Source organism: Pelodiscus sinensis, chromosome W (assembly GCF_052426305.1).
Source record: "Pelodiscus sinensis isolate ZL-2025 chromosome W, ASM5242630v1, whole genome shotgun sequence".
Classification (NCBI taxonomy): Eukaryota; Metazoa; Chordata; order Testudines; family Trionychidae; genus Pelodiscus; species Pelodiscus sinensis.
Window position 1 is genome coordinate 8,801,293 of NC_143084.1, and position 14,001 is coordinate 8,815,293.

The 14,001-nt window shown below is 60.0% G+C and overlaps 1 protein-coding gene across 2 annotated transcripts in view; it reads right to left on the reverse strand.

Moving 5' to 3' along the window:
* Positions 1 to 14,001, reverse strand: part of LOC102460082 (ran-specific GTPase-activating protein) — a 46,231-nt gene that overhangs the window by 5,680 nt on the left and 26,550 nt on the right. The window contains exon 5 of one of the 2 annotated variants that reach the window (XM_075914694.2): positions 4,164 to 4,402. The exons of the other annotated variant lie outside the window; for it this stretch is intronic. Coding sequence (XP_075770809.2) covers positions 4,164 to 4,402 — 239 coding nt within the window. The remainder of the gene's footprint in view (positions 1 to 4,163; positions 4,403 to 14,001) is intronic. 2 annotated transcript variants of the gene reach the window in all.

Here is a 14,001-nt window from a genome sequence, read left to right on the forward strand (position 1 = left end):
TTACTTTCTATTACATAATTCATTCCCCTTATTTTGGAACATCATGGCCACAGACCATAATGGTGATGCCATAAATCTATTCCCTATTTTACTTCAGCATAACTCAGCTTTTCCAAGAGAACCCCATCCTATACTCATTTTCTCAAAAAACAGAAGCGACAGTGAGTTCAATGGAGCTTCCTCCAAAATTAAGTGCACTCTAAATGCAGTCAGTCAGTCTTAACTTTTTTGGTAGCGTGATTTAAAATCAATGGGTTTTTTTGGTTAGTTAAATCCATTATTTAAATTAATCCACCCTGATACAACCTGAAACCTACCTGTGATTCACAATAGGAACCCAGCAGTTAGGATACTGTGTGACTGTCAGACACTGTTTGCTGCATTAACTGCTTAAGGTCTCGTGAGAACAGTTGCATGAAGTCGTCTTTCACCCCCCCCTTAAAAGAGCTACTGCTAGAATAGACGGGAGGCGGAAGAGATGCATTAAGCTAGTTCTGCAGACACCCCACTGTCCTCCTTGCACGCCTGAAACACAACCATAAGGGGTTTTCCCAGCCCTAGTCTAGAGGGTATGGTGGCAAGGGAAGAAGTGTGGTAGCCATTTTGCTTTAAGGATGTTAAGAAGCAGGTAATTGGCTCATTGTGTAGTTGATACAAATTTTATCTACTACACGGTTAGTCGATAAAGGGAGGCGCTCTGGCCCAGCTCACGCTGGGTCCAGGAGCTACCCCCGCTGCAACTCTGTAGTTTAAAATGTAGGAGGAGCTGGGCCATGCAGGCAGCCTGGGTCTTATTACATTTAAATTGCAGAGCTGCAGCACGGGTAGGTCCCAGATCTGGCGCGAGCTGGGACTGGGACTGCTGCACAGTGTGCTTTTTCCTGGATGCCTCCTCTTCCTCAAAAAACCCTCCTCCCCATCCACACGTGCCTTTTTGCGAAAGAGCTTTCTCGCAAAAAGGCTTCTCTCATACAATGAGGATTACCAATACTGGAAAAACCCCTCTGTTTTCGATTTACTTGTGAAAACACGATTGCAGTGTGGACGTTCTGCAAGTTGTCGGAAAAACAGTCGTTTTTCCGACAAAACTGTAGTGTAGACGTACCCTCAAAATGACAGTCAGAGACGGGGATAGAAAGCCTGCAGGAGAGGCAGCATTTGAATCCTGGGGAACCGGGCATCCCAGGGACAGTAGGACTGTTAGACCAGGCCAATTTTTGGCCTAACAGAAAAGTTTTTTTTTTTTTCCTTTTCAAGGAAGAAAAAGAAAACTTAAGTCTAACTGACTAACTGTAAAACTAACTGGTAACCGGATACATGGCAGTGGCACTGTGTGTGCTGCCTGCCTCACCTGCACAGCCCACCGGAGGGCACTGCTACTGTAAATCTACAAATAGGCGCGCAGCAGTGCCTCAGACGTAAGGTCGAGCACCCACAGGGACACTCCTCAACGAACCACTGGCTTTTAAGATGACTCCCCCTAGCACCAGCTCCTGCTCCTCCCCCTTGCTGCCTCTGATACAGAGGCAGCAAGAAGGGGGGTGGCGGGGGGGAGAAGAGGAGTAGACAACCTGATAAGCCTAGGCGTTCCTACTCTCATTTTTTCCATATAGTCATTGCATGTTCTATTTAGGAGTGAATAGTCTGGCATTCCAAGTAGGGAATGCAAGGCCAAACCACAATAATTTGCCACAAATACCTTGAAGACAAGTGACGAGAGTGGCTTCTATTCTATGTTTGTACAGTCCCTAATCACTTGTAGCCAGACAGCCCCCCCCATCTCAAACAATCTTGCTTGCCCTCTGAGAGGTCTGTATACAGAGCAGAGAAGGAACAAGAAGAAAATCAGCATAGCCATTAAGCTTTGATCTGCTTTGATGCGAGACCAGGATATGCGAGTTTTGCTGACTCTGAGTAACGATTAAGGAAATAAGCTAAGCTCGAGGCTGCAAGAAGTGCCCAGCTGGCACCTATGTTGATTCGAACAGTCCCTGGGAGAGGAATTTCCCACTGAGAAAAGAATGTCCAGTACTTCCAATTTAATCATCTCAATTCTCTCTTACAAGTGTAAATTAAGTTCACAACTCCCTTGTAAGAACTGGTCTCACAAAAGACAGGCCAGCATCACTTGGCATTACAGATAAAGAGAAAATACGTGACCCAATGGGTATATAAGATAGGTCCAGCACACACTCACTTTGAGTGTCAATCTACCATTTACCTGCTGGTCGGGTTAGGTGTTTGACCTCCCGAGGTCCACGGGGACGCCCACCTCGTATTTTCGACTTTCCGAGGAATTGAGGGACCGATCCTGGCCTGACACGCTGGGACCAAGTGACGCAGAAAGGGGTAAAAATTGTACCCGTATGTGTCCTTTTGTTTTAGTGCATGCATAGAATAGAGCTCTTTAAAGATTAAGCTGTCATTTGGTACCATTATTTTTTATCTTTATTTTCCTTGGATTTGTGTCACACCCAGGTGGCAAAATCCGTTGGGGCGCTTCTCAGCCTCCCCGACGCTGCCCGCTGCAAAGGAATTGTGAATTCTAGCAGCTGAAATCTGAAGTGTAATAAGCTCTCTCTGTACACTCATTGGGGTGCCCTTCAACCTCTTCCAGGTTGCCCACTGCAAGGGACCCCGGTCTCAGCAGTTGAAGTCTTGGGTGTATAGTACACACACACACACACACACACACACCCCCCCCCCACCACCACTCACTGCCCTGACTGTCGGCTGACATCACTCCTGGCTGGGGTCCTCAAGTGCCACCAACATACAAATAATTTCACCTCCAAATCTCTAAACCATGGCATCTATTCTCATAAGTTAGCTGGAGGAGATATGGCACAGTCAAGTTAGCCTCTCAAATCTCTTAGCTAAATATCAAGCTATCAAAATAAACTCAACAATAGCGGGGGATTTCAACTCTCCCCATATTGACTGGGTACACGTCACCTCAGGACTAAATCAAGAATTGCCTCTCTTGTGGGTTCCAGAACCAGCTGCTCCAAGAAGCAGTCATTTAAGGTGTCAAGAAACTTTCTCTGCATCCTGTCCTAAGTGGAGCACAGGATCTGGTTCAAGAGGTAAATATAACTGGACCGCTTGGAAATAGTAACCATAATGAAATAAAATTTAACATCCCTGTGGTGAGAAAAACACTCAGCAGCCCAACACTGTAGCATTTAATTTCAGAAAGGCGGAACCACACAAAAATGAGGAAGATAGTTAAACAGAAATTAAAAGGTACAGTGACAAAAGTAAAAATCTCTGCAAGCTGCATGGAAACTTTTCAAAGACCTCCATAAGAGGTCCAACTTAAATGTATACCTGTAGCGGTGTACCCCTAACGCCACTGCGCCACCTGCCGTCGGTTCTGGGGATTAGGTCTGCCAGCAGGTGGCGGGATCCTTTTCAGGACACTGCCCTCCGGCAGTGCCCACAACAGTCTGAGCTCCTCCCCCTTCCGGGGGTCAGTGGTAGGCCTTCAGGAGGCGGTTCCTCTGCCTCCGGTACAGTGGGCGATACGCCTGTCCCACTGCGCTACCGTGCCTTAAAATAGTCCAGGCCAGCGAGTCTATTCCCGGCCTTGCTTCAGGACAGGATAAGAGGCAATAGTTCGCGTGCCCGGCCTTGCTTCAGGTCCGGGCCACCGGGGAATAAGTTCACCAAATGCAAGCCTATTATCTCACAGTTTTGGGCTGGGCAACCGTTCTAGTCCTGCCCCTTTAAAAGGTCCCACCCGACTCACAGCCAGCCCCAAAAGTACCGTAGGTCAGCCCAAGCCCTCGAGCAGGGCAGGCAACTAACACCTTAAGCAAAGCCCGGGCCCTAACTCAGAGCGGGGCAGCAAATGGCGGCCAGGCCCTGATGCAAGGCGTGGCCGCAAACAAACAGGTTTGTAGAAGCTCCACGTTCAGGAGCTGGGCAGGTAGTGCACCTGCAGCAGCGGTGAGGGGGAGACTGCCACCTGGTTAGTGGGTGGCGGGGGGCACGCAAGCCCACCCACTCCACTGCACCCTGGCCCAGGGGCCCTGAATGCAGCAGTGCAGCTGCTACTGGCTCAGCAGGGGCTCCAGCCCGCAACTTGCCAGCCGAGGGCTACTCTCAGCCCATGCTACCCCTGGGCCACTTCTCGCCTCCCCCTTCGCAGGTTCCTGTACCTCCAGCAGGTCCATCAGAGAGTGGAGGGCGGTGTCGTCCCAGCAGGGTCCGGGCGGCCCAATCCAGGTGTCAAGGGGTTGGAGCTCTGCAGCATCCCACGGGCTCGTCAGGCCCCGGAGTTCAGGCAGCCATCGGAGTTCCAGCCAGTCCACTGGGTCTGTGGGTAGCTCTGCTGGCTGGCTTGGCCAGGCCTCAGCAGCCCTGGCAGGGAAGTCTTGGCTGGCCTTCGGGGAGGCAGCTGTGAGAAGCCGAGGCCAGGTCTCAGCCTCCCCAGTCAGGAGCTCTGGACAGGCCTCTATCTCCCTCAGAGGCTGGGCACTGACTGAGCTCCCCGACAGCCTTCTTATAGTCCTAGCCCCGCCCCTTGGCTTCTGGTCAGGTGAGGGGGCGGGGCTAGGCTGGGCCCAAAATGGCTCCCAGAGGGGTTCCTCCGGCTCAGAGAGCGGCCATTCCTTACCCCCCCCCTACACTCGTGAGAAGAAGGAGAGGCAGCGGGGTGCAGGGGCTGCCCTCTTCCTTCTCCCCCCACCCCGCTGGTTCCTGGTTCCTGCTTCTGCACCAGCCGGAGCCCTCCCCACCCAGCTGCCTGCCCGCCCGCCCGTCTGCTGAAGCCTGCTCCCCGGACGTCACTGCACCCCATCGCCACCACCGCTACCACCACCTGCTGCTGTTGCTGCCTGGGGGGAAAGGGGGGGGCCTGCCGGCTGCCCTCCCTCTCCCCTCCACCACTGCTCCAGAGAAGGAGGACCACCCCACCAGCACCTACCACCCGGAGGCCTTCCACTGCTGCCTGCCTGCTGCTGCTGCACCCCGCTGAGGGGGAGAAGAGGAGATCATCACCATCAAGAACTGTGGAGGGGGTTTGTTCACAAACTGAGCTTTTTCAATCTGCTCCGGGGTGGTGGTGAGTTGAACTGTTAAAAGGGGGGCTGGGGGAGAGGCTCAGAGCCCTCCCCCCAGCCCAGTTGCCCCCCCACCCCACCCGCTGCCACCACCCCCAATGCTCCCTCCACCACCCCTTACCATCTGGACTGTCTCTTCTCCCCCTGGTGGGGTTTGCTGCCCTGCCTGCCACCTGGGACTCTGCTGCAGCGGTGGGCGAGGTTGAGCCCCACACAGCGCTCGTGGGTGTGCTCCCTCCCCCCTCTTCTAGACTTGGCCCCCCTCCCTCAGCTACATCTGGCTGGGGGGCCACCCTTACCCCCGGTCACCCACCCTACCCCAGCAGCTTGGTTTTTCCCCCACTGCCTGCCCCTCCCTGTTAGCTTAGTTTGGTTCCTTCCCTCCCTTCCCAAATCCACTTACCCACCACACCTGCTCCCAAAGTCATCTGCCACGCCCCTGCCCCAGCCAGCCCAAGAGTGTGTGCCCCGCCCCACCCAGCTGTTGTTTGCCTCTATTTTATCCCTCCCCCCCAGCCTCCCCCAGCCCTTGAGCACCACCCGATTTGCCTCGCCCCCTCCCTGCCCTGAGCGCTTGTGCCCCCCCTTTTTAGTTAGCCCCCTTGTTCACTGCACCTCCCCAACGGCCCCATAACCCCCCCCTTGTATCCCAGTGCAGCCGGAGGAGCCGGCCCCCGCCCTGTACCCGTTACCTTGCCCCCCTGCCTGCCCTGCCGGCACCCTCCTCCTCCGCTTCCAGCCTTGCGGGGAGGAGTGGTTGCTGGCCCCTCGGTTCCCCTGCTCTATCCGCCCCTTTTGGTTCTCTCCCTCCCAGCAACCAGTCGGCGGGAGGGAGTAGTTGCCCCCCCTTTTTCCCCTTTTCCCCTTCCCTCCCAATTATACGCCCCCCCCACCCTCCCCTTCCCTTGCGTGCCCCCGCCCCTGTATTAGCGCCCTCCTCCTCTGCTACAGTCTCAGCAGGGAGGTGAGGCTGCTAACTCCCCCCCCATCTTCAGTTGCCCTCCCCAAAACCAGCACCCTCCCTCTCTCCCACCCCCTCCATTTCAGACACCCTCCTCCCTCGCCTGCTGTCTGGTGGGGAGGAGCGGTGAACCCTTGCTCCCCTTCCTCTTATCTGTGCCTCCTTCCTACCCCCCCCTTCCATGATGGAGGCAGTCCCTACCACGGCCCCCTCGCTACCACCAGGCCCGACAACCGCTGCGGCTGACCTCCCGACCCCAGGCCCGAGCTCCGCCGCCGCCACGGCCGCCGCTCCCTCAGACACGGGAGCAACCATCACCTCGGCCGAAAAAAAGGGCGGGGGGAAGAAAAAGGGCAAAAGCCCAGCCCCAAAGGCCAAATCCACCACGGCCAAAGCCGCCCCGCCCTCCACAGCCCCTCCTTCCCCTGCTGTCCCCTCCACCAGCTCTGGGGGTGACACAATCAAGACCCCCAGAGCGTACGCCCAGGTGGCCGCTGCCGCCCCCCCACCTGCCCCGTCATCAGCCCCGACTGCCGCCTCCAGCTCCATCCCTGGCGGCCGCGGCCCCTTTCCCACCATGACCAGGAGGCACGGCGTCCGCTGCCTCCTGGTTGCCGCCTCGCCCCACATGGAAACCTACGTGCGGGCGATGGCGAGGGTGGTGGGGGCCTCGGCCGTGGTGGCGGCCTCCAAGATGTACGGCAAGGCGGTCTTCTTCCTTGCCTCGGAGGCCGCCGCCCAGGAGGCGGTGGAGAGGGGCCTGGCGGTGGGAGGCGTGCACGTGCCCCTCGAACCTCTGGAGGACCTGGGCGTACGGGTGGTCCTCACCTCCGCCCCGCCCTTCCTCCCTAATGCCGCCCTGTTACCTTCCCTCTCCACCCTGGGGAAGCCCATCTCGACCATCAGCCCTCTCCCGCTGGGCTGTAAGGACCCCGCCCTCCGCCACGTCCTATCCTTCCGCCGGCAGGTACAGCTGCAGCTGCCGCCGGCGGCGCGTGGCGGGGAGGCGCTCGAGGGGTCCTTCATGGTGCCCTACCAGGGGGCTCTCTACCGAGTCCACTACTCCTCGGGGGAGACCCGGTGCTTCCTCTGCCGGGCAATGGGGCACGTCCGGAGGGACTGTCCCATGGCCCGGTCGGGGGAGGCGTCCGGGACCTCCGGGGCCCGTGAGGACATTGGCCCCACCACCGCCAGCCCCCCTGGTAGTCTGGCCTCCGCGGCCGCCCCTCCTCCAACCGACGGCCCTGCTCGGGAGCCGGAGGCGCCCCCTCCGACATGCCCGAGCGGGCAGGCGGGCCCCGCCTCTACACGATCTGTCTCTGCGGGGCCCGAGGAGGAGAGGGTGGCGCGGCTGCCGCCGGGCAAGGGAGAGGGCCCTCCCCAGGTGGAGGTATCCCCCTCCTTCCCTCCTTTGCCACAACGCCCTCCCCGAAAATCAAACGTGCCCCCCGGCCTTGCCCCTGCTGACCAGCCCTCCACCTTGGAGGACTGGACGCTCGTCCGGGGGAAGCGCAAAGCCCGCCGTTCGCGGGCTTCCTCTCCCCCCTCCGATGCGGAGGGCGGGAAGGCCCCCCGAAAGATCCCGAGGGGGGCCAGCGCTGTCATGATCCCCCCCGGCGAGCGTCAGCAGGAGGCGCCGGCCGAGGAAGCCGTGGCAGCGAGGGGGGACGATGAAGTCCCCCCTGAGGAGCCTATCCACGAGGAGGCCTCTGATGGAGCCCCCCCAGCCCTGGGTTCAACTGAGACCCCCTCCGTCCCCGCCGAGGTAATTGGTGCCTTGGCGGCCGGAGGGGAAGGCTCCGGGGCCGAGGGGATGGAGCTTAGCTCCATCTTCGAGGAGATCGAGGCCCTGGGTCTGACCCCGCTCACCCAGGGGGAGGACGACCCTCCGCCAGCGGGCCTCGGTCTGGGCGGCGACTCTATGGCGCCGCCCCCTCCTCTCCCCGATCCCGTGTCCCAGGTGGCTGACCCCGTCCTCACGCTCGGGGTGCCCCTGATACTGCCCACTGGCCCGGCCGACTCGAGCGCCGGAACGGATGCCGCCGAGCCCTCTGGGGCGACGGCTGGCGCCGAGCGGCCGGGTCCCGGGGTTGGGGGTGCCCCCTCTCCAGCTACCGAGGCGGGGCAGTCATCCCCCTTTCCCGTTGGGGGCCCAGCAGAAAATGCCATCCAGGCCGACGCCGAGGCATTAACACCTGCCTCTCCACCCGAGCCCGGCGTCGGCGCGGGCCCCCTTCCTGTTCCCGACCCCCAACTTCCCATTCGGGAGGCGCCGCAGCCCAGTGGGATTGCCACGGGGGACCCTTTCCCAGACCCCGCCCAGGATCCCAATTCCCTCCCACGTCCCGATCCTCCCCCTACTTCCACTTCCGCCCTTTACGAACCCATCTCCAGCCCCGAGTCCTCCCCTGTTCCCGATCCCTTCCCTACCCCTACCTCTGTCCCATTCCCTGTCCCCGACCCACTGTCCGGCCCTGAACCTACCCCTCTCCCCGGCTCCGCCGTGGAGGTAACCCCTCCCTTACCGTCCCCCTCTTCTTTTCCCATCCTGGTCCCCGTCATGTTGCCCGATCTGTCCCTACTGCCCTCCCAAACATCCGCCAGTGCCACCCCCGCGAGGGCCGTCTCGTTCCCGCTAGCTGCGGGCGGCCCTTCGGGGGTCGTTTTTGTATCCCCGGTCCCCAACCCGTTGGGGGCTGCCTTGTTCCCTCCGCCGCCTCCTTCGCTGCCGGGGTCGGGGGCGGGCAGCGCGGCGCCAGCAGTAACGGCGCCGCGTCGGGGATCGGATCCCTGTTTGTCCGTCTCCGTGGCCCGTGAGCTTCATCCGGGGGCCCGGACGGAGGAGAATCCTGGTTCCCCCTCGGTGCTGAGGGGCGAGCTGCGCCAATTCCTCGCGGATAACCGCGGGGCGAAAGGAAAGGCGCAGCTCGCCCTCCAGCGCTGGGGGGACTTCCACTCCATCCTCCAGGCCACTAGAGCCTTGTTGCAGGAGGGGAGAGGGACCAGTAGGCAGGACGACGCGGCCCACCGTCAGACCCGCAGGTTTCGGGACGCTCTCCTGACCTTCGGGTCGGGGAGCGGTCTGCTGCGGGGCCTGCGTGAGGCCGCCGACTCGCCTGCCCGCGAGGATCTACCCCAGCCCTCACTATGAATTGCACCATCTTCGCAACATTGAATGCCCGGGGCTGTAGGGCGGGTCTCCGCAGGAACCGGGTGCTCTCCTTCCTTCGGGAGGGGGGGTACTCGGTGGTTTTCCTGCAGGAGACCCACACGACTCCAGCCGTCGAGGCTGGCTGGCGGCTGGAGTGGGGGGACGGGGTGTATTTTAGCCACCTCGGCGCCCACTCGGCCGGGATGGTCACCCTGTTCTCCCCTGCCCTACGGCCCGAGGTGCTGGGGACCGCCGAGGTTGTCCCGGGCCACCTGCTGCACGTCCGGGCCCGCGTGGAGGGGCGGACGTTGAACCTGGTCAACGTCTATGCCCCGAACGCGGGCCCGGACCAGGTCACCTTTTATCGGCAGGCGGCCACCTTCCTCGGCACTCTGGATCCTCGCGAGGGCCTGGTCCTGGGCGGGGACTTCAACACCACCCTCGATGACCGGGACCGTGTAGGACTCGCGAACTGCCAGGCCGCGGCGGACGTCCTCAGGGAGATCGTGGAACATCACTCCCTGGTGGACGTCTGGCGAGACCACCACCCGGACGACAGTACCACCTTCACGTACGTCCGGGTGGGGAAAACACGGTCGAGCCACTCCCGGTTGGATCGCATTTACCTCTCACGATTCCATCTGGCACGAGCCCACTCCTCCAGCATCCGGCCGGCCCCGTTCACGGACCACCATTTGGTGTCCGTGAAGGCCTCTCTGACTTCGGAGAGGCTGGGGCCGGCCTATTGGCATTTTAACAATAGCATGCTGGAGGACGTGGGCTTCGTGGCGTCCTTCCGGGAGTTCTGGCAGGCCTGGCGGGGGCAGCGGCCCGCCTTTCCCTCGGCGCGGCGATGGTGGGATGTGGGGAAGGTGCGCGCCTGGCTCTTCTGCCGTGACTACTCCCGGGGCGCCAGCCGGCGGAGGGATGCGGCGATAGAGCAGCTGGAGCGGGAGGTCTTGAAGCTTGAGAGGCGCCTGGCGTCCGCCCCCGAGGATCCACTCCTCCGTGAGGCGTGCCGGGAGAAGCGGGAGGAGCTCCGAGCCCTGGAAGATCACAGGACCCGGGGCGCTTTTGTCCGATCCCGCATCCACCTCCTTCGGGAGATGGATCGCGGCTCCCGCTTCTTCTATGCCCTGGAGAAAAGGAGGGGGGCAAAAAAGCACGTCACCTGCCTCTTGGCGGAGGACGGCACCCCCCTCACGGATCCGGTGGAGATGCGTGGAAGGGCCAGGGCCTTCTACGCCAGTTTGTTCTCCCCGGATCCGACGGAAGCCGACGCCTGCAGGGCGCTCTGGACCGAGCTCCCGACGGTCAGCGCGGGCGACCGAGACCGGCTGGAGCTGCCTCTCACACTGGCCGAGTTCTCGGAAGCCCTCCGTCTCATGCCCAACAACAAAACCCCGGGCATGGACGGGCTGACCGTGGAGTTCTACCGCGTGTTCTGGGACGTCCTCGGCCCGGACCTCGTCACCGTCTGGGCCGAGTCCCTGGAGAGCGGGGTCCTCCCTCTGTCGTGCAGGCGAGCGGTGCTCGCCTTACTGCCGAAGAAGGGGGACCTCCGCGACCTACGGAATTGGCGTCCCGTCTCGCTCCTCAGCACGGACTACAAGATCGTAGCGAAAACCATCTCGCTGCGACTGCGGTCCGTGCTGGCGGACGTGATCCATCCCGACCAGACCTACACCGTCCCGGGCCGTAGTATATTTGATAACTTGTATTTGGTCCGGGATCTCTTAGAGCTCGGGTGTAGGGACGGCTTGTCGTTCGCCCTCCTGTCCCTGGACCAGGAGAAGGCGTTCGACAGGATGGACCACGGGTATCTCCTGGGCACCCTGCAGGCCTTCGGCTTCGGGCCCCGGTTTGTGGGTTTTCTCCGGGTGCTGTACACCCTCGCGGAGTGTTTGGTCAGGCTCAACTGGACCCTGACCGAGCCGGTCAGCTTCGGGCAGGGGGTACGTCAGGGGTGTCCGCTGTCGGGCCAGCTGTACGCTCTGGCGATCGAGCCCTTCCTCTGTCTCCTCCGTAGGAGGTTGACGGGGTTGGTGCTTCGGGAGCCGGAGCTGCGGCTGGTCCTGTCGGCGTACGCCGATGACGTGCTCCTCGTGGTCCAGGACCCGGGCGACCTGGCGCGGGTGGAGGCTTGCCAAGCAGTCTACTCGGCAGCCTCCTCCGCCCGGGTCAACTGGGTCAAGAGCTCTGGCCTGGTGGTCGGGGACGGGTGGCGGGCCGGCTCCCTCCCACCCGCGCTTCAGGCCATCAGGTGGAGCGCGGGTCCGCTGCTCTATCTGGGCGTTTATTTATCCGCCACGCATCCTTCTCCGCCGGAAAACTGGCAAGGTTTGGAGGCCAGGGTGGGTGAGCGGCTGCGGAGATGGACGGGACTGCTCCGGTGTCTCTCCCTTCGCGGGAGAGCGCTGGTACTCAATCAGCTGGTCCTGTCCATGCTCTGGCACCGGCTCAACACCCTGCGCCCGGCCCCGGAGGTCCTAGCCAAGCTCCAGAGGGCAGCTTTGGGGTTCTTTTGGCCAGGACTGCACTGGGTCTCTGCAGGGGTCCTGTCCCTCCCCCTGGAGGAGGGGGGGCAGGGCCTGGTCTGCATACGCAGCCAGGTCCGGACCTTCCGCCTCCAGGCCCTGCAGAGACTCCTCTTCAGTGCAGGTAGTCCGGCATGGGGCACCTTGGCGCGCGCCTTCCTCCGCCGCCTCCGAGGGCTCCGATACGACCGGCAGCTCTTTTTTATCCACCCGAGGGGTCTTCCGCGAGACCTCTCAGAGCTGCCGGAATTCTACCAGGACCTCCTCCAGACCTGGAAGCTGTTCTCGGCGACCAGGTCCGTTGTGGCCTCCGAGGGGGCAGACCTCCTCGCGGAGCCCCTGCTCCACAATCCAGCCTTGTGCGTGCAGGTGGCGGAGTCTCCCTCGGTGCGCCGGAGGCTGATCCTGGCAGAAACCACCATGGTCGGAGACCTCCTGGACTACGACAGGGGGGACTGGGTGGATCCCCGAGCGCTCGCTCAGCGCATGGGGCTCTCCACCCCCCGAACCCCTCTGCGCCTACTCCAGGAGGTGAAGGCGGCTTTGCCGCGGCCCGCTCTCTACTTCCTGCAGCGGTCCTTGCGAGAGGGTACACCCCGCCCCTCCCCTCCTGCAAAGCCTCCGTCCCTTATTATTGGGCCCCTGTTCCACGGGCCCCCCCGGCCTCCCCACCCCTGGACCCCCAGCCGGCTGCAAAATCTGCAGCCGGTCTGTTTCCAGGCCGCGCCGAGGCAACATCTGTACACGCTCGTGCTCCACACCCTGCATTTCCCCACCCTCGTGTCCCGCCCTGATACCAAATGGCGGGACTATCTAAGACCCGTAGAGGGTGGGGAACCCCGGTGGGCCAGCGTCTATTCCGATCTAATTCCGCGGCCCATCGGGGACATCAGTTGGCGGCTCCTTCACGGAGCCGTGAGCACGGGCGTGTACTTGGCGCGGTTTACCCCCATTCCAGACACCTGCCCCTTCTGCGGCGTGAGGGAGAACCTGGCGCACGCCTACCTCGAATGCGCCAGGCTGCAGCCCCTATTCCGGCTCCTCCAGAACCTCTTATTGAGGTTCTGGCTGCACTTTTCCCCCCACCTATTCATTTACGCACACCCTATCCGTGGCCCCACAAAGTCGCGAGACCTCCTCGTCAACCTCCTCCTGGCTCTAGCTAAGGGCACCATCTACAATACCAGGAGGAGGATGCTAGACGAGGGGGTTCTCTGCGACTGTGGGGCCTATTTCCGCTCCTCCCTTGTGTCACGAATCCGGGCAGAGTTCCTCTGGGCGGCGTCCACTGGCTCCATCGACAGCTTTGAGGAGCAGTGGGCGCTGTCCGGGGTTCTCTGCTCGGTGTCCTCATCCGGCTCCCTTATTTTGAACCTCTAACCCGCACTCCCTGATCCTTTATTCATTATTTGTCCCAAGCAATTAGTTGGACATGGGTCCAGTGTCCCTCCCATAAGGCTGGGGAGGGGCTTTTAGAAGGTGGGCGGGCAAAGCCCGCCCACCATCCCATGTTTTCCAATAGACCCCACTACAATACCCCAAATTAAAAACACAGTAAGAGAACCAAAAAAAAGTGCCACCATGGCTTAACCAAGTAAAAGCAACAGTGACAAATAAAGACATCTTTTAAAAAGTGGAAGTCAAATCCTAGTGAGGAAAATAAAAAAGGAGCAGAAACTTTGTCAAATTAAGTGTAAAAATATAAGAAAAGCCAAAAAGGAGTTTGAAGAACAGCTAGCCAAAAACTCAGAGTAATAGCAGAATGTTTAAGTACATCGGAAGCAGGAAGCCGTTAAACAACCAGTGGTGCCTGTGGACAATCAAGATGCTAAAGGAGCACTCAAAGATGATAAAGTCAGTGCAGAGAAGCTAAATGAATTCTTTGCTTCGGTTTTCACGGCTGAGGATACTGGGGTGATTCCCAAACCTGAGCCATTCTTTATAGGTGATAAATCTGAAGAATTGTCCCAGATTGAGGTGTCAGAGGTGGTTTTGGAACAAACTGATAAACTTAACAGTAACAAGTCACCGGGACGAGATGGCATTCACCCAAGAGTTCTGAAAAAACTCAAATGTAAAATTGCAGAAACTATTAACAGTGGCCTGCAACCTATCCTTTAAACCAGCTTCCGTACCTAATGACTGGAAGATAGCTAATGTGCTGTCAATATTTAAAAAGGGCTCTAGAGGTGATCCTGGCAATTACAGACCGGTAAGTCTAACGTCAGTACTGGGAAAATTAGTTGAAACTATAGTAAAGAATAGAATTGTCAGACACATAGATGA